This window comes from Babylonia areolata, chromosome 1 (genome assembly GCF_041734735.1).
Source record: "Babylonia areolata isolate BAREFJ2019XMU chromosome 1, ASM4173473v1, whole genome shotgun sequence".
In the NCBI taxonomy this organism is placed as follows: domain Eukaryota; kingdom Metazoa; phylum Mollusca; class Gastropoda; order Neogastropoda; family Buccinidae; genus Babylonia; species Babylonia areolata.
Window position 1 is genome coordinate 21,994,005 of NC_134876.1, and position 19,863 is coordinate 22,013,867.

Consider the following 19,863-nt stretch of genomic DNA (forward strand, 5'->3'; position numbering starts at 1 on the left):
GAGACACAGAGAGACAGAGACAGAGAGATACAAAGAGAGACAGAGAAAAAGAGAGAGACGCAGAATGAAAGAGATATTTAGACCGAAAGAGAGACAGGAAAACAGAAAAAAGAGCAACACAGGCAGCCAGACAAACAGAACAAACACAGAAACAGACAGACAGAAGCCGAGAGGGAGAGTTTTCACGAGGTCAGTATGGAGATCTCCGACTTGCAAAGAGCTGTCTGAACGAGAACGTGCGTATCGATTTCACTTTTTGTTTTCTTTCCTCCCTTCCTTTCTTCTCTCCTTTCCTTGTTTTAAAATGTTTATTTCCATCGCAGCTGTTGAAGGCGAACACTGCCCCACAAAAGCAGCTAATTTGTTAAATGCAGGGGAAGCATGTCGTCTCGACTGAAGCCAATGAGAACATAATCTGTCAACGATTGCAGCGGAAAGCAAATACCAAGTTCTTTGTGCTTGACACCCGCGTGTTGTTGATGCTGTTGTGCAAATAACTGCAGCGAAGTCAATATGAATTCGTGAGCCCCCACCCCTCTCCCAACATCACCTCCACCCCCACCCCCACCCCAACCTCTGCTCTCATTTTCCTCCATCAATACTGAACCCAGCTCCGCAAAAGAGGATCTGTCCTGAGTTTGCTACAAATGTCGTTCTTCTTCTTCTGGGGGAGGACAGCAACGTTTACAACGAGCCTGTGATTGCACACGGTAATTTCCATGTGGATCAATAGAGTGTTTTTGAATTGAAATTTGAATTGAACTGAAGAAGGGGGGTGGTATCTGCCAATACAGTGTCTGTGAGAATCTGGGTTTGTATCTCATCTTACCTTTTCTCCCACGTTTGGCTGGAAAATCAGACTGAGCGTCTAGTTATTCTGAGACGAGAAAAACCAAGGTTCCATGTGCAGCTCGCACTTTGCGCACTGAAAAGGAGCCACGTGATAGCATCAGTGTTGTCCTCTGACAAAATTCTGTCGGTGAAATCCACCCTGACAGATACACAAATACATAATTCACTCAAGGCCTGACAAGCGCGTTGGGTTTATGCTGTTGGTTTAGTATCTGCCCAGCAGATGTGGTGCAGCTTTAATGGATATGTCCGAACGTATTGACGCCTCACTGAGAAACTGAAATTGAAATTGCATTCTTCTTCTTCTTCTTCTTCTTCTCCTCCTCCTCCTCCTCCTCCTCCTCCTGCCCCCTCCTACTATTCCTCCTCCTTCTTCTTCTTCTTCTTTTCTGCAACTCACTCACATGTTCACAACACATTTCTTCAAGTGGGTTTCTATGGATATAACCGTTTTCATTCCGCCGTTTTGACAGCCGCAGTCAATTTTTGGGGGATGGTGTTTTGTTTGTGTTTATCAACACCTCACAAAAAGCTGACATAGAGTACGGGGATCTTTAATGTATTTTGTGTGTGTGTGTGTGTGTGTGTGTGTGTGTGTGTGTGTTCCTTCTACATGCATACCGACAAGAAGGGGGTTTTAACACTGTCAGATCTGCACATGCTGACCTGGGAAATCCGAAAAAAAAACACACACACACAAAAAAACAACAACAACACCCACAAAAAACCCATTCACCCTTTGCCCTCCATGCATTCGAATCAAGAGCCTGACAAACAGACCTACACAAGCCCATCGCTGTAGCCACACGGCTATCGTGCATGTCTAAACGGCATTGACGTCGCCGATAAGGGGAATTTCACACGCCATCCATCCTGTGTCTGGCGTTTCTGGACCTGTTGAAATCCCACGGCAGCCTTGCGCAACCCTCTTCACCGACAGATCAACAGCACTCGAGTCGAACACTCGATTGAACAAAAAAAAAAAAAAATCGAAAGAGGCAAGCCGGGAGGACCTGGGATATGGATGAAGGCCGAGTGGGGAGGGTGGTGTGGGATGGTGGGAGGGAAGGAGGGGGGGGGGGGGGGGGTACGTGGGAGCATTATGTCAAGTGCATATGCTTTAGTAACCTGATAATTGAGCATATAATTTTTCATTGTAGCTTGATGAAGCCTTTTGTACACGAAAGTGTGTCTTCACAAGTGACTGAGAAGGTTGATGTTTTTGACTTTTTGCATTCATTATCAGTTGTTTCGCTTGTCAGTTTAACTCACTCAGTACGGCCAGTCCTCTCTTCTCCTCTACACAGACCCCTCGGATGTCCTGTGGGTCTCTGAATGACCCAACCTTTAGCTTCCGTCGTCAGAAGTGTGGTATTCTATGTCAACATTCACGTCTTCAGTATAAGAGCCTTCCGCTTGCAATATTTTGATAATGGTAATTGGGGTGAAACGCTGTTAGCGTCGACTCTTTCGCCGTTAGTATGGAGAGAGTTAACGACTTCTCTTTTACGAAGTCCTTTAAGTAATTTCCTGTAACTGTATTTAGAGGGGGGTTTTTCTTCCAAATTTTACCCACATTTTTATTCTCATTTTCCCAGTTTCCCCCAACCCTCCATTCATCCACATCTCCCACCCCTTCTAACCGATAATACTCAGATGTATTCATAAGTACTTTAACAAAATGTCTTCAATCACCGATATGTGTGACGGGACATTAAACAAAATAATTCCTCCTGTGGAATGGTGGTCTGCTGCCGCGTCCGCCTTGGAAGCGAGAGAGAATTTGAGGGTCCGGGGTCGAATCCCAACACACGCCGGAATTTTCTCCCCCTTCACTAGACCTTGAGTCGTGGTCTGGACGCTAGCCATTTGGATGAGACAATTAACCGATGCCCTGTATGCAACACGCACTTAGTACGCGTAAAAGAACCCAAGGCAACAACAATAACAAAAAACAACAACAAAAAACCACCACCACCAACAACAACAACAAAAACACAAAAAAAACGGGTGTATCTGGCAAAATTCTGAAGAAAAGATCTACTCTGCTTTACTGAAGCCGGACTGAATGACACAGGAAACAAATGACGAGCGCATAAAGACAGCTGTCAGTCGGCTCTTCCCAGGTTGGCAGCCTGTTATACAAATGACTCCGTGTTTGTGAAGCGCTTAGTGTTTGGTCTCCAACCGAAGATAGACGCTATGAATAAATAAATAAATAAATGAGTGAATGAGTGAGTGAATGAATGAATGAATGATATGAGGGAATGTGGATGAAGGAGGCCGACCTACGCTCACCAGTTTAACCCACATGCACTGACTCCGGCCACAGCCAAACACTGGGCACGGTTTCCTCATGAAATATGTGAATGTAAAAGGGTTAATGTACTGAGTGGTGACGTATCGACCACCCGGTCCCTGCATGTCGAGTGTCTCGCGGTCGGCCCGGAAGCTGTAGAAACACCGACGTCATCACCCGCTTCGTCATGTTCGCTTTGGGGGCAGTTGGGACCCTGAAGTCGGCCCAAAACAGGCACAGAAAAAAAATGTCCGCGTGTGCCCAATTTTCTTTCCACACGCGTCGTTTGTCATCAGGTTAGAAATGCTTCGTCTCAGTTTTGTTGCGCCCCATGTCGTAACACTGCAATGTGTCATAGGAATATGTCATAAGGAACTGTGGATTACGTCATAGGAGTTTGAAGACTACGTCATGATAAGAGCAATGTGGTGGACAAGTGTTTGACGTAAGTGATGCTGCCGGTGTTTACCTCGGGGAAATCTCAGTTTCTTGTAATCCATAAATTATACACAACCCAGACGGTCACAAGGGGATTATTGGGGATAAGGCCACGCAGATAACAAACACGCATTTATTGATGAAACTCCAAAGTTCGCAGCACTTGTTCAAGCTAGACAATGTTTTGCAATAAGCAGAAGAAATGAAATCGAAACCCTTTTGAATCAGCGTGATAATTAGATATTCATTTCCGCTTTAGATGTTCAAGAATTTACCTATGTTGAATATAACGGAACACGACTGTCATTGACTCTGCGGTGAGATATTTGCTATAATTATCGTTCGTTCTTTTCTCCCTTGTCTTTTATAGTCCATAGATGTCAAGCAACACTGGGTCATGGGTTCGAATTCCGATCACGGCACCTGGGGGGCGAAAGGGTGGAGATTTTTTTTTCACCCGATCTCTGAGATGTGCAGACCTCTAGTGTCAGAATTCCCTCCCTTCGTGTACATACCACGCAGAAAAAATGAAATGCGCACGTTAAATATCCCGTAATTCATGTCGGCGTTCGGTGCGATCTGGAAACACGAACATACCCAAAACTCACACCCCGAAAACGGCCAGAGTATTGCTACCTACCTGGCGATGTTAAAGGGGGAAAGAGAGAGAGAGAGAGAGAGAGAAGGTCATACGTAAAAGCCCACCAGCACATGAATACAAGTGAACAAAGGAATTGCAGTCTACCAACACAGAAAAACAAGAAGAAGAAAGAGGAGGTAGGTGGGAGAGAGGGGAGGAGGTGGAGAAGGAGGAGGAGGAGTCAGGACAGAGCAGTGGGTTCAGCTGCACAGAAGAACTATCTGATGCCAGATCATTTAAAAGACGGAAGATTTAGCACTTATAGCCACGGGAAAGAAGGCGGCAAAAAAATAATATACTCTCGTCCGATTTGGATCCGTCAATAGAACTGATGCGAAAGATGGCAGAGCCTGTCACAGACAGTCTAGCTTTGGGGAACTGGAGTAATGCTTTTTTTTTTTCTTGCTTTTTTTTATGCAGAAAGTCCAAGTCAGCAAATAATTCCAGTGCCTTTTTTTTAATATTCTGAAAGAATGTATGAAACCCCAGCAACCAAGAGAAAAAAAAAAAAAAGTACCGGCAGATTTACATGAACTGAAATTGCAAAGAGGGGTAGGGATTCGGCTAGGGTTATTATTGAGGACCAGCACAACAGACATATTGCAAGAGATTTATGCGAGAGAGGGAGAGAGAGTGGGGAGCGTGGCTGTGGGGGGAGACTCTATTTTTGAGGATGATCGATAAGTAATGAGGTGCGTCTTTCGATGCAGCGGCGTGGTTCTGATTAGGGTCAACACTGGAAAAAAATAATTTTAAAAAAATGTAGAGGCATGAATATTAGAAAAGAAATTATCATGATCAGAACAAAAAATAAGAATTTTTGTGGACAGACTTACACAAATAGACAAATAAAAAGGAGAGTAGAGAGAGCGGAGGAAAGAGGCAGACAGACAGACAGAGAGGGAGGGAGAGAAAGAGACAGACAGACAGAGACAGAGAATGAGAGATGTGAGGAGGGCTGAGAGACAGAAGCATGGGACTGAGACAATCCAATTATCTGTTGAATCAATCAGCGAGAACTGGAGCAGATGACATCGCGAGAGACAAGGCCCTCAGATGTTCTGACCATTAACGCACCACTAGAAAGACGTGTCCACACTATTCGAGACACCTGGTTCGTGCTCCTTATGTAGATAAGGATGGTTGTCATGTGTCGCGGGACACCAGTTCTTCTTCTGCGTTCACTCGTATGCACACGAGTGAGCTTTTACGTGTATGACCGTTTTTACCCCGCCATGTAGGCAGCCATACTCCGTTTTCGGGGGTGTGCATGCTGGGTATGTTCTTGTTTCCATAACCCACCGAACGCTGACATGGATTACAGGATCTTTAACGTGCGTATTTGATCTTCTGCTTGCATATACGCACGAAGGGGGTTCAGGCACTAGCAGGTCTGGGAGATCGTAAAAATCTCCACCCTTTACCCACCAGGCGCCGTCACCGCGATTCGAACCCGGGACCCTCAGATTGACAGTCCAACGCTTTAACCACTCGGCTATTGCGCCCGTCGCGGGACACCAGTGATCGATGTTACGTGATACATGTTTGTAAAATGTCAGAGATGAACGTGTCGGTGGGTGATGGGTCAGGGAGAAGTCCTGACTGTCTGGAGAAGAGTGAAGAAACCATGGGCTGTTCTTCTATATACACGTCTCTTCACAGTTGTCTCTTTTCAGTAAAGCCTTGTGTATTGATAGCGAAAATAATGACATTGTCTCTTTCGAAGGAAAAATGGATTGTTAATGCGTATTTGTTTGTTTGTTTGCTAGTGTGGGCTATTTTTTGCGTGTGTTTAGTTTTTGACATCACTGTTTCGTTTATGTGGTGTATGTGGCGTCCATGTATAATGTTTCAGTGCCCCCGGCGGGCACATGAAATAGACTTCTTGCCTTACCTTCCTTTGCATTGCCTTGCTTTCCTTTACTTTTCCTTGCTTTGCTTTGCTTTGTTTTGCCTTGCCTTCTTATGGCGTTCCAAGCCGGGGAGTCGTAGAACGAAGCAGTTTGGAACAAGCCTTATCATTACTGACATGAGTTGTTTGACTGGCTATGTGCACAGCAGCGGCTCAGGACCACGCGGACGCGGACTGCTTTGGCTGTGCCATCCTGTCACACGGGGAAGAGGGCTATGTGTACGGCACTGACGGCAGGGTGTCTCTGGAGGTTCTCACTCTGCCCTTCAAAGGGGAGCGCTGTCCCTCACTGGTCGGCAAACCCAAGCTCTTCTTTGTACAGGTGAGCTGGAGTTTGGAAGGAGGAGGGAAGAGAGAGAGACAGAGACAGACAGACAGAGACAGAAAGAGAGTTATGAGGAGGGAAAAGAACAGGCAGGCAGACAAAGTGTATGTATGTAGGTAAGAGAGAGAGAGATGGAACAGAATGAAAGAGAGACAGACAGACAGAGATGGGCGAACAGTTGATGCCAACAGGAGATAAGCATTCTCACCGTATGGCGGATCTGTTTCAGCCTTGACAACGGCTGAAAAGAAGTGTAGAGATACGAGATAGAGACAGGCAGACGGAGGCTGAGAAAGACGACGCAGACAATGAGAGAGAGAGGGGGGGGGGGGAGGGGGGGGGGCGGAAGGGGCGGAGGTTGGTGGAACAACAACAACATACAGAAACAAATACAGGAGCAGAGACAACATTTCAGATACAGAGCGAAATACAGACAGACGGACAGAGGCAGAGACAGTGAGGCATGAGGATGAAAACGCACAGAAACAGAAAGTGTCTGAACTTGCCTCATAAGTCTCCACCTGTCGCAGACTCACAGCTCATCAGACCTACAGACCAAACCCCAGCATCAAAGGAAACAGAAGCAGTCGAGCCATTCATTTCCGGGTTTCCATCTTTTCCGGAAGCCACGAACGGCCCTGACGACAGAAGAGAAATCAGAAGACATCAAAGGAATGGGAGCGGTCTTGCCACTGGGACTCTAATTTGGCATACTCGTGAGATTTTCCTGCCGCAGTGTGATTACTTCATTTAGTTGGTAGCGGTGGATTCAGTTCATATGGATAAGAAAAGGGGTTGAGACCTGCATTAACTCTGCTGACCTTGGGGGGCTGGGGGTGGATGGATGGGGTGGCAGGGGTGCACGAAGGACAACCTCATTTGATACCCCCCCCACTCCCCCTTTCTCTCACCACCACACACACACCGTCCTCTTCCTCTCCTCAATCTTCGACCAGTCCTGTTTGTCTGACTCTTTTCACTGTCTTCTCAACCCTTCCTTCCGGACAACAATCGGCAAATAGAATGAGCCAGACTCAAAATGATTTAGACAGAGAGGCGGGGGAGGAGGGAGAGAGAAAGACAGACAGATATAGATGAGAGAGACAGAGACGGGGATGAACCAGAGAGCGGAGGGGTGGGGGTGGGGGGGGGGTGGAGGGGGGAAGCGGGACACAGAAAAAGACAATGCTTTTTAGAATAGAATCGAACAGAATACGACTTTGTTGCCAAGTGTTACCAGGGTCACGAGGAATACTGGAGAGTGAAGAGTGGGATAGGAGTTGTTCATAAAAGGTTATTGATGACCCTGTTCGAGAAATGGGACTGCTATTGGATTGGATTGCATTGCATTGCATTGCATTGCATTGCATTGGACTGAATTGGATTGAATTGAATTGGGTTGTATAAGGTTGTACACCATTTTGTTTTATTGTTGTCATTGAGAGTGACCCCGGCCATGACGAACCGCCTGCAGAGCTAGGTGTATGCTGGGGCCCCGTGGTCTCATTTCTGTAGCACTGCAGGGTCAGTTTTTTTTCCCGGACGATATTTCGAGGTGTCCTGGCTGCCGTTGGGGTGGAAGCTTATCCACACCATAATGGAGCCACCCATACTGGTCGACCAGTGGGCCTAGTGATTAAGCGTCCGACAAGGATGCGAGTGTCCACGGGTTCGAGTCCCCATATATGCGGACAGAGATTTTCACTCGCCTTCTCCACTAGAACTGAAGTAGTGGTCTGGGTGCTAGTCTTTCGGATGAGATGATAAATCGAGTTCTCGCGTGCGGCGTGCACTTACTACACATAAATAGAGCCCGCAAAAGGGTTGTCCCTGGCTAAGTTCTGATGAAAAATGCCATTGTAAAACAAACGCACTTCCACCCACAACCACACCCCCAGCCCCACACCCACCCACCCACTCATACACACACACACACACACACACACACACACACACACACACATATATATATATATATCATATGTGTGAGGGTGGCGCAGCATTGTGCCCGTGGAGGGCAGCCCTGATTTCACACAGAGAATTAAGTAATTGTGACTGATATACAATACAATACAATACAATAAAGTACAGTACAGTTCAAGTTCTAGAATAGGGGCATTCAGTAAACCATTGTCTTTTCCTGCCCCTCGTTCTCCCTCCCTCTCTCCTGGTGTCTGCCTCTCTCTCTCTGTCTCTGTCTCTGTCTCTGTCTCTCTCTCTCTCTCTCTCTCTCTCTCTCTCTCCCGTGATGATATATTGGGATGGAAATAAACAGATATGTAAAAAGTGCACTGACAAAATTTAGATTTGGTGTTTCTAATATTGCTGTTCACAGTTTCAGATACTGTAGTAGGAGTGAATATGTATATATGTGTCGATTGTGCAACCTGGGTAGGGAAGATGAATTGCATTTTTTGCTATGTTGTCCTGCTTTGAGTGACCTCAGACAAAGATTAATTCAACCTAAATATTATAAAGATCCCTGTGCTTTTAGATTTAATCTGCTCATGTCGTCAAAACATGAGCTTACCCAACAAAACTTGGCCATATACTTATATGAGGCATTGAAGAGACTTCGAATTGTTATTTTGTGAATGTTGTTGAGTATTGTATAAGCTACTTTTGGTTGATTTGTGATGTTGGTTTATCGTGTCAAGTCATTTTCCTTATTTATTTTCTTGTATGAACCCTTTCAGTAAGGGGCTTTGGCCTTAATCTGAATAAAACATCGTTATCGTTATCATTATCATTATCGTTATCTCTCTCTCTCTCTCTCTCTCTCTCTGTCTGTCTCTGTCCGTCTGCCTCTCTCTCTATGTGTCTCTCCCTCTGTGTGTGTGTGTGTGTGTGTGTGTGTGTGTGTGTGTGTGTCTGCCTCTCTCTCTCTCTGTGTCTCTGTCCGTCTGTCTGTCTGCCTGTCTTTCTGTATCTGTGTGTGTGTGTGTCTCTCTCTCACTCTCTCTCTCTCTCTCTCTCTCTCTCTCTCTCTGTCTCTGCCTGTCTTTGTTTCTGTCTTTCTGTGTCTCTTTGTCTCTCTAACTCATTTTGGGTCTGGCTCATTCCGTTTGTCAGCCGATTGTTGACCACAGGGAAGGCGGTTAAGAAAAGCCAGTGAAAAGAATCGGACGGACAGGACTGATTGAGGCGAGGAAGAGGACAGTGTGTGGAGGAAGGGGAGGGGGTGAGGGGGAGGGGGGGAGGGGGGAAGGGGGGGGGAGGAGAGGTAGGTAAGAAACGAGGTCGTCCTTTCTGCACTCCAGTGTTTGCAGGATTAACAGAGGCCTCCACTACTTTCTCATCCACGGGAACCGAATCCGCCACCACGAACTGAATTAATCACAAAGCGGCAGGGAGATCTCACGAGCATTGCCAAATTTCAGCCAGAACGGAAAAACTAAACTGTTACGATTCTTCTATGTTCTGTATTTTCTCTTCTTCTTCTTTTTTTTGTCAGGGCTGTTAAGATTATTCTGATGTTCTGTGGTTTCTCTTTTTTTTTTTCTTTTTTTCTTTTTTTTTCTGAGCCGGCCTTTCTATCTGGTTAAGAAGGACATCCGGTGTAGCAGTCTATTTGTACTCCCGTTGGTTTAAACCTGCGGTCAAATCTGACCAGCCCAGATTACCCCCCCCCCCCCCCCCCCCCCGCCCCACCCCCCATCCCTTGTCGGATTTTACTTCCCCCCCTCCCCCTCCCCTCCCCTGTCGCAAATCTCTTATTAGTTTATGTTGTTTCAATTCTGTTTTTTCCTTTCTGTTCCATTTTATCTGTGTTACACCATTTTGTTCTGATTAGTACCTACTATGTCACTAGAGCTTTACAGATAATGGCATTAAACATTTCAGTGTTCAGTGTTTTCTCTGTCTGTGTGTGTGTCTTGCCTTGCCTTGCCGCTAACCCCATTCCCTTCGTATCCACGTTTTTCACGTGGCCTGGTCTCGTGGACAGTTTGTTCCCGATCCACACACACGCCTTCCCTGGGATTCAAGTTAACTCTCTCCATACGAACGGCGAAAGAGACCACGTTAACAGCGTTTCATCCCAATTACCATCATTAAAATATTGCAAGCGGAACACTCTTATACTGAAGAGGTGAATGTTGACAAAGAATACCACACTTCTGACGACGGAAGCTAAAGGTTGGGTCATTCAGACACCCACTGGACATCCGAGGAGTCTGTGTAGAGGAGAAGAGAGGACTGGCCGTACTGAGTGAGTTAAAGCTTTCCATGCTCCCCATCTCGGCATCTCGCGCTCCATCGTATCTCTCTTCGTGTGAGTGTGTGGGGGTGGGGGCGGGAATGGTGGTTGGGGGGGAAGGGGTGGGCATGGATGAGGGGTGGTGACAGGGGTGTGGCGAGAGGGGAAGATGAATGAGGAGGAGAACCCAGAGATCCAGAAACAGCCCGCCTACTCGATCCTAAATTATTTCCGTTTACTGCACTCTCGTTCTGTCTCTTTTTCGTTTCTTTTCTTTCCGGTTGTTTCCCCCTTCTTTTCGTTTTCCTTCTTTTTGTTTGTGTGTGTTAATTTCCTTTTATCTTCGTTTTCTGCCACCCCTGTCCTCTTCGATCTTTCAAAGCTTCATTTCTTCCTTCCTTCCTTCCTTTCCCTCGGATCTTTCCTCCCTTTCTTTGTCTTTAATCTTTTTTAATTTATTTATTTACCTTTTTAGGGGACGGGTGGGGGTGGGGGACGGGCGGGGTGTACTGTCGTGTGTGCGTCACACACCAGAATTAATGAGAAGTTACGACAGTCGACACTCTTTTTAAAATGGCAAACGTTTCAAAACCCGCGTCATTCTGCTGTAAGCCATCCCTGGAAATGACAGCAAATTAAAGCTGTAGTGAGATTATGTTTGAAACAAAAATCAGAAAAAAACACAGCAACAGACACACACACACACACACACACACACACACACACACACACACACACACACACACACACACACACACACACACACACACACACACACACACACACACACACAAATAGTGAGATTATCGTTAAAGACAAATCCAAACCAGTTGACGTTTCATTTCTCTCAGAATGAAGTACCTGATTTCAGAGAGTGATAAGTACTGTAATGGATTTCAAATGCAACGAATCGAGATGCTTTGTCAGGGAGATCTCAAACAGCCACTGGCGGACACGGTGCATGCAACGCAATGAATTAACTCTATGCAATCGCCGTGCACATAATGCCGCTACCAAATATTCTCGCTGCATCAGTGCTGCCCATCTTGTGCTTTCTTTGCCAGCTTCCCACGAGTACCTTTTGCAACTGTTCCGAGTGCGCAATGTCTCCCTTGGTCTTTTTTTGTGGTCTGTTGTGTTCTATTGTCCAAAGGGGAAAACGCTACTCTAGGAAGAACATCTACTGGCATTTCATGAACGTTCCCGTATTCAGCGCCCTTTTGTTCGTTTGATCTTAATGTTGATGTTCAATATAGACCGAGGTTACTTAATGGATTTCAATTGAGATGGTATTTTTGGGGAAAAAAAACTCTGAAAGATTTCCGTGACTGAAATATTTCTGAAATGCTTGCTGCTTATGATTGATGCTCTCTGTGACTTTCCAGCGCTCGGGTCCAAACTGCAGAGTGTGCTGAGAACTGCTTCTGAACAATAGGATCCTGGGTTTTTTGTCCTGATGGTGCCAGTCTTTCACATGCTCCTGAGTGACACAAAAGCCTGCCTGGCATTATCAGAGATTCTTGTATCAATTTCTGCTTCTGTATCACCGTCCGTTGTCATTTTGGAGCCGAAGCAACTGAACTCATTGTGGACGGGCGCAATAACCGAGTGGTTAAAGCGTTGGACTTTCAATCTGAGGGTCCCGGGTTCGAATCACGGTGACGGCGCCTGGTGGGTAAAGGGTGGAGATTTTTTTCCGATCTCCCAGGCCAACATAATTTTATATGCAGACCTGCTTAGTGCCTGAACCCCCTTTGTGTGTATACACAAGCAGAAGATCAAATACACACGTTAAAGATCCTGTAATCCATGTCAGCGTTCGGTAGGTTATGGAAACAAGAACATACCCAGCATGCACACCCCTGAAAGCGGAGTATGGCTGCCTACATGGTGGGTTAAAAACGGTCATACACGTAAAAGCCCACTCGCGTATATACGAGTGAACGTGGGGGTTGCAGCCCACGAATGCAGAAGAAGAAGAAGAAGAACTCTTGACTATTCTCGATGTTTTCATCCTGCATTTTGTCCGGCTCATCAGTGGCTTCCTCAGCTGTTTGGTCTTCTTCGGCTGTACTTCTTATGAAGCCAGTTTGTCAGTTTTCCAGTGATCGACTTTTGTTCTCCTGTCCTGGTCTAGATGTCTGCGTGACTGACATTTTCAGCTTCAGGGAGGTGTCAAAGCGTGTGGACTGTTCCATATACGCTACACGCCACCTGCTATTAACCGTCCCTCCCCTTCCCCCCAGCCCCCCCCCCACCCCCCCCCACCCCACCCCCCCCAAAAAAAAACAAAAACAAAAAAAACAAAACAAAAAAAAACAACAAAAAAAACAACAACAAAAAAACAAAACAAAACAAAAACAAACAACAACAACAACAAAGAATTTTAAAACAACAACAACAACAAAAAAAAAAAGAACACTATCAACTACCTTTTAAGAATCACCAATGCAATACTCTCCTCCGTTAGGGTTGTGATTCTGTATGATAATGTTTACATATATTTTGCTTTTTTATGCTATTTCTTCTGCTTCGTTTTTCTTTTTCGTTCCCTTTGGTCAAGCTATTCTATTTAATTATATTTGCTTAGTCAGTGGAATTTAACGCATTGTGTTTTTGTACAGATCAGTAAATAAAATTTAATGTTTACTTTTTCAGCCGTATCAATTCTCTCTACATCTATCCTGCACACACACACACACACACACACACACACACACACACACACATAAGAGGGTGGGGTGGTATGTTATATTAGTTTTCTTTAGCTGAACTGGCAGTTTACAGTCACCCCCACCTTCCTCTCATCTTCCGCCCCCACGCCCTTTCCCCTCCCATTCCGCGCGCTGAAATCTCTGAAGCACATTTATTTATCACATGTGAAAACCTGAAATAAGACATTCAACTAATGAGTTAGCAAGCCAGCACACACACACACACACACACACACACATAGATAGCAAGTAAAAGGAAATCAGGCCCCTTAATCATTGCGGGTGTTGCTGCTCCACAGGCTTGCAGAAGCACCCGTCCCTCCGACCACGTCGCTGAAGTCAGCGATTCGCAGTTATCGTTACTGCCTGAAGAGGACATCCTCGATGGCGCAACGTGTATCAACACCCGCCGCATCCCTGTGGAGGCCGATTTCCTGTTTGCCTACTCCACCGTGCCAGGTAGGACTAAGTGAATGTCGACAAAAAGTAAGGACTTTATCCTTTATTTTGTTCGTTTATTCATATTCCGCTCTTTTGTAAAGCCACACAGTCGAGGCTTTCTGTTTTACGGTGACAGTGACTAATGTGCTACAGATAAGGTAATAAAATAGTTCCCCTTTTTTGAATCACTTGTATAAACAAAGTGAATCTATGTTTTAACACGGTGTTCGGTTGTCTGTGTATGTGTGTGTCCGTGGTAAACTTTAACATTGACATTTTCTTTTCAAATAATTTGTCAGTTGACACCAAATTAGGCATAAAAATAGGAAAAATTCAGTTCTTTCCAGTCATCTTGTTTAAAACAACATTGCACCTCTGGGATGGGCACCAAAAAAATTTAAAAAAGAAGCCAAATTATATGCAAACTGCATTTATTGTTATATTTATATATTTTTTTATTCTCTAAACTTGGCACTTTGATCTGCTATTCTGACACAACAAGAGCAGTCATTATTGTCAAAAGAACAGGAACTTCTTTTGCTGAGCATGGAAGTTTTATTTATTTTGCAAATGTTTTGGTGCAGATAGTATAAAAGGGAAATTAATCTGTAATTAATGCAAGCGGACTTAATTTGCTTTAAACAGATCTTTTTCATCTTAACCGTTACATTTTGAAATTATACTAAATACATAAAAAGCTTGTATGTTTTACTCTCAGTGTACAGGGCTTTCACTATGTTCATTCGCCCAAGTGGTCTTTTTCGGAAAATACTAAAATCAATACGACAAATGGACTTTATAGATTTATTGGCTTAGCCCTGAAGGTCATGGGCAAAAATCAATTGCATACACATATTTATACACGTTCAAAGCGCGTGCTCATATTCTTCGCGAACGCGAACGACGCCATTTTGTTTCAAGTTGTTGACCTGCCCGTTCAATCCTATATTCAATGGACAGTACACGATAACATGTGATGGAAAGTTGGAGAAGGAGACCGTTAAATATTTATTCAGAGAAAGATTTGTGAACGCCTCATCACTTACTGGATTATGCCCCAAACTGCCATAAAAATATCCACAGAATCAGTCAGAATTCACAGTTAAAAATTGTAAACCATGCGAGTTAATACCCTTGAATTGATGAAACGAAAAAATTTCCAGTCTTGACTTTTCTCAAAATGAAGCCCTTTTCACTTCATACGACGTTTAGAAGTACTTGTACTTGGCTCTACATGTTATTAGTTTAACAAAATACTAAATTTTCATATCAACTTTAAAACTATAAAAATAGAATGAACATAAAAGAGAAATTGAATCGACCATGTCGTACTACATTCCTGGCGGGTGTAACTAAACTTGTACATCTGTCGAGATCTAGAGAAAACAGCTCAATGTTGCAGTGTGATTGCTGCGATAGCCACATCTCCTTTACCGCGGACTTAAAAAGAATTTTTTTTTAATTTTTTTTTTTTTATTGCCCTTAAAGATTTTTTGAATGCCCAAGATACACCAGAATAATATGATTTAAACAGCGTTCTCACTGCGAATACCACAATTGATTTATCGCCCTTTAAAAAAAGTATGTTGAAATAGTAAATTTTAGAACGTCAGTTAAGGAGCCACGATAGTATAATGGGTAAGACAGTTTCTTCTCACCTGAACACGCGGGGTTCGAATCTGGTTAGGACTTTTTTTTTCTTTTTCTTTTTTAACCCAAAGCTTTATAATAACAAATACAGAACACATTTTAATGATTAGATTTTTTTTTAAAGTGTATCACAGGTGAGTCTTGAAGGCCTTGCCTCTCTTGTTCTTTTATCTTTTTTTAAGTTTGTCTTTTTTTGCATGTGGGAGGAGGGAGAAGAATAAGAAGAGTGTAAATTTTAATCAAGTCGTGTTATGGCCTATCCAATCTGAGAGTGTGTTTAAAGAGCTGCAAATACTTTTTAAATGATGAATTTGGTTGGTTTGAATCAAAACAGAACCAACCAACCAACAAGTACAAGCAAACCCATGTTCCCAATAAAACTTCTGCTTCAAAAGAAGCAGAAATTTCAGCTTAGCCGTTTCTGCAATTGTTTAGGTCAGGTTACTTTTTCGTCTTTATCACCCACTCAGTTTTGAAACTGCATCATTGTGTGTTGTGTGATAACAGCAACTGTTATTAATTTTGTGCCGAGATTGTTAGCTGACAGTGATTTATTTCATTAGCTGACAATGATTTATTTGCACACATGTATGTGTGTGGATCAATGCTTGCATGTGTGTATCAAGCAATGGGTGCACTGTTTGTGGGGATATGATTTTCAGGCTGCTTCTCTTGGCGCAACAACCAGGAGGGGTCGTGGTTCATCCAGGCGCTGTGCATCGTGCTGGAGAACTACGGCACCAAGATGGAGCTGCTGCACATGCTGACGCATGTCAACCGCATCGTGGCCTATGAGTTTGCCTCCTGCTCCGACAAGGAGTTCACGGAGCCCATGAAACAGATGCCTTGCCTCGTGTCCATGCTCACCCGCTACGTTCACTTCAGGCCCAAGAAACAGGACATCCGATGATCCATCGGAAACGAGAGATGTTCTTCTTCTTTGGCTTTATTTTTCTTGGTTAGTGAAGCAAGACTGCTTATTGATCCAATCCTGACTTTGGACCTGTGACGCTGAAGTCATGCCTTGGCGCCTGGAAACTGGTTCAAGAAACAGGGACTTTCATCCTTGTGAAATTTCTGTTCTAGAAACACACTTCCAGGATCTGAACTGATTTTCTAAGTACAATATTTCCCGCTGTACCTTTAGGGAAGATCGCTGTTGTGAGTGTATCTGTAAGCAGGGTATATATATAATTATCAGAAGATTGTTGGGTTTTTCAGCTTTTTCGTATTTGAAGTGATGAGGTAAAGGTTATCATACAATCACCAGAAGCAGGTCCATATCACTACATAGTTGTCAAAAGTAAAATGTGTTTTATCAAAAATACTCCGTCTTAATAGAAATATGTATTAACAAAATATCTGTTTTAACTATCTATGTTTTAACTTTGAAAAATCATCACAAGCAGTGATAACCCCTCCCCCCCCCCCTCCCCTCCCACACACACACACCCAACTCCCCACCCCCTCACACACACCCTGCCCCCGCACCCTTGTTCCCAAAAACAGACCCCATATCCTTGTGCTAGTACTGATGTAATGTTCATTCTTAATCAGATTTTTTTTTTTAATTATAAGAAAATGGAGATGGTTACACCAACAGTTCAGTGTTAATTGTCTTCTCCAAGAGTCATGTCATTAAATTTTGTATGTACTGTAACCATGTCTTTATATTTTGAAAAAAAAAAAAAAAAAGGTAGTTCTGAATCAACTATCCATGAAGACAAAATTGAAGATCAAGGCAGGTTGTGGTCATAATCCCAAAGATGTTTTGAAACTTCAAGCTATACTTTTAAAAGATTTTGACAAGTATTTATAAAGTTTTTTCACATTATTTTTCTTCTTTTTCTTTCATTCTTATCTTTTGCTTTTTTGCATTGGCAGTCTTTTTGATTTCAGTAAAGACTTCAGTAGGGTCAGATTGTCTTCTTCAAATATAACTGTAATGGTTGTTCACAATTCAGGCTTGATCAGGAAGTCAGATTTTAACCTAAATGAAACCACAAAACCAAGATTTAGATTTTCAAGATCACTTTCAGAGTCTGACTGGAACTCTCGATCAGCCAAAACTGATTGCTGTTCATGTTGTACCTGTAGGATAGAAGATAGGTTGTGATATGATGAATGTTTGATGATAACAAATGTTCTGAGAATTCCTTATCTGTGATGTAAGAAGATAAGTAATCCACAAGATTCCTTTTGTATGAGTCAAGTGTGTGTATCCAGGTGTGTAAGTGTGTACGCACACAGTGTGTGTATTTAGGTGTGTATGAGTGTGTACCCTCATGTGGTTGTTGGGGGCATTTGATGGGGTTTATTGTAGATGAGATCAAGTTGTAGAAATTGACATAATTATTGTAATTTATTCAGGAATAGATAAGTGCTTGATGTTTGCTTTAGTTATGTTTCATGCCCGATGTTTCAGTTTGAATGCTGATTAATATATTACTATTATGCATTAGTACTGTGCAAAAGAAATAGTAGACATACAAATTAATATGTTTATGGTGATAGCAGATGGGGACCCTCTGACTCTTCAAAAAAAAGTATGTGTATTTTTTTTGCATGCTTCAATGAGCATGCTGGTGTGTGTGCTGTCACCCATGTGCCTGTAAGCGTGAATGAAAAAAGATAAAATGAACGAACAGGATAGAGGAAGTCAGCTAGAGCATCTTTCTTAAGTGTTCACAATCAAACCTTGCCAAAAACAGTTCAAACATTCTCATCAGATGGGAAAAGTGTTATTTGTTCTCAGTAGTGAAAGAATAGTTTTCCATGCATTGGGGTACTTCTCCAGATGTTCATTAACTTTTCTGACACTTTTGTCATAAGAAACAGTTCTCCATACTATCAATCTAAATGTGTGTGTGTGTGTGTGTGCAAGCACAATCAAAATAAAGTATCAGTAGCACTTTCTGAATGCAGTATTTAACTTCTGAACAACTTGTCTGTATTATATAGTGCCTGATCATCCAAAACTCCACATGTTGTGAGCTTTTTTGAAGACAGAAAACAGAATGATTAGAAGACGTATCACTTTGTGGTAGGTTGTTCTCAATTGTTCAGAAAGTTGGTCAGTTTATCTAATTTATTGTGCCTCAAGAGCGTACAAGTATTTTATAAATTCATTTGTTTCAAAATGTGTTGCTCGGTTGTGTGAGATTGAATGCTCTGGTGTGCATGAGACAAGGTTAGCAAAGGAAAAAAAATTGACATGACAGTGTGTTGCATGGCACTGTGTCATTTTGTGAATTTAAAGGTTTGTTTGTATTCCTTGCTTTACTGTAAGTGCTTTACATGTTCCGCCCACCCCCAAATCAGGTTGTCAACTTTTCTCTATAGCATAAATATTAAAGGGGGTGGGTTTATAAACTCCTCAGCCAGTTTTGTTGCAGGATTTTTGTTTGTTTTGTTTTGTTAGAATATTAAATATGCAATAACTTTTTTTGTTCTTTATTATAATTGTTTCAGAATAGAGAGCGATTCAGAGATGGTTTTGATTGTCTCACTGTGTGTGTGTGTGTGTGGTGTGTGTGTGTGTGTGTGAATGGAAAGTGAATTGGTTGGTTAGTTTGATGTGTATCAGACATGGTTAGCCAGTTTCTGCTGGAACTGTGAATCTTGATGCCAGAAGATTTTGTGGATTAATATGTATTGCATCTGTTTGGCTCATTAAAAAAAAAAAAGAAGAAGAAGATGAAAAGATCACTTTTAGGATATGGCTTGTGAAAATGGCAGCATTTTCTCAGTTGTCTTCACTTAAAGCATGGTAAAATATCTGCAATCAGTGTCTTTATTATGCTTTTAATTAAAAAGACCAGATATACAAATTATCAGCTGGTTACATAACCAACCAGTAGAAAATTCAAATTATGTGCTGCTTGTTTTCATGTGTCCAGAGTATGCCGTGTTGTGGTTGTTTACCTATTAAACATAGAATGTTATGTGCCTTCCCTGATTTTTGAGTGTTGTAGAATACCTTCCATGATTAACATAAGAATATCCCCAGGTCAAAAAGACTTTAGAAATGAAGGGAACCCACTCTGTCAGTCATGACATCTGAGCAACATTCAAAAACATGCACCCATTATGTGGATGAATCTCATACTGTGAGAGCCCAGTAAACCAGACTGAGCCCACACCACATGTGGACAGATCTATAAATGCTACACCACATGCGGACAGATCTATAAACACAACACCACATCTGCTGGGGGGAAATGGGAGCAGATGCCTGACCTTCGCATGACCCAACCTGGTGATCAGGCCTAGAGTGTCCATCCTATGTTTGAGTAAAACACGGACATCAAAATGAAATGAAATAATTAAATAAACAAATAAGTGAATACATTACATCACACACTGACACCACCAGGTCCATCAATTTATCAACA

At 43.0% G+C, this 19,863-nt stretch overlaps 1 protein-coding gene across 3 annotated transcripts in view; it reads left to right on the forward strand.

Annotated features, from left to right (window-relative positions):
- Nucleotides 1-19,750, forward strand: part of LOC143280865 (caspase-3-like) — a 192,419-nt gene extending 172,669 nt beyond the window's left edge. For 2 of the 3 annotated variants that reach the window (XM_076585597.1, XM_076585615.1), the window contains exons 4-6: nucleotides 6,288-6,463; nucleotides 13,678-13,837; nucleotides 16,132-19,750. In XM_076585597.1, the coding sequence (XP_076441712.1) occupies nucleotides 6,288-6,463; nucleotides 13,678-13,837; nucleotides 16,132-16,379 (584 nt within the window). In that variant the 3' untranslated portion in view covers nucleotides 16,380-19,750. The remainder of the gene's footprint in view (nucleotides 1-6,287; nucleotides 6,464-13,677; nucleotides 13,838-16,131) is intronic. The other variant, XM_076585606.1, reaches the window with a different exon arrangement.
- Nucleotides 19,751-19,863: the final 113 nt, after the last annotated feature.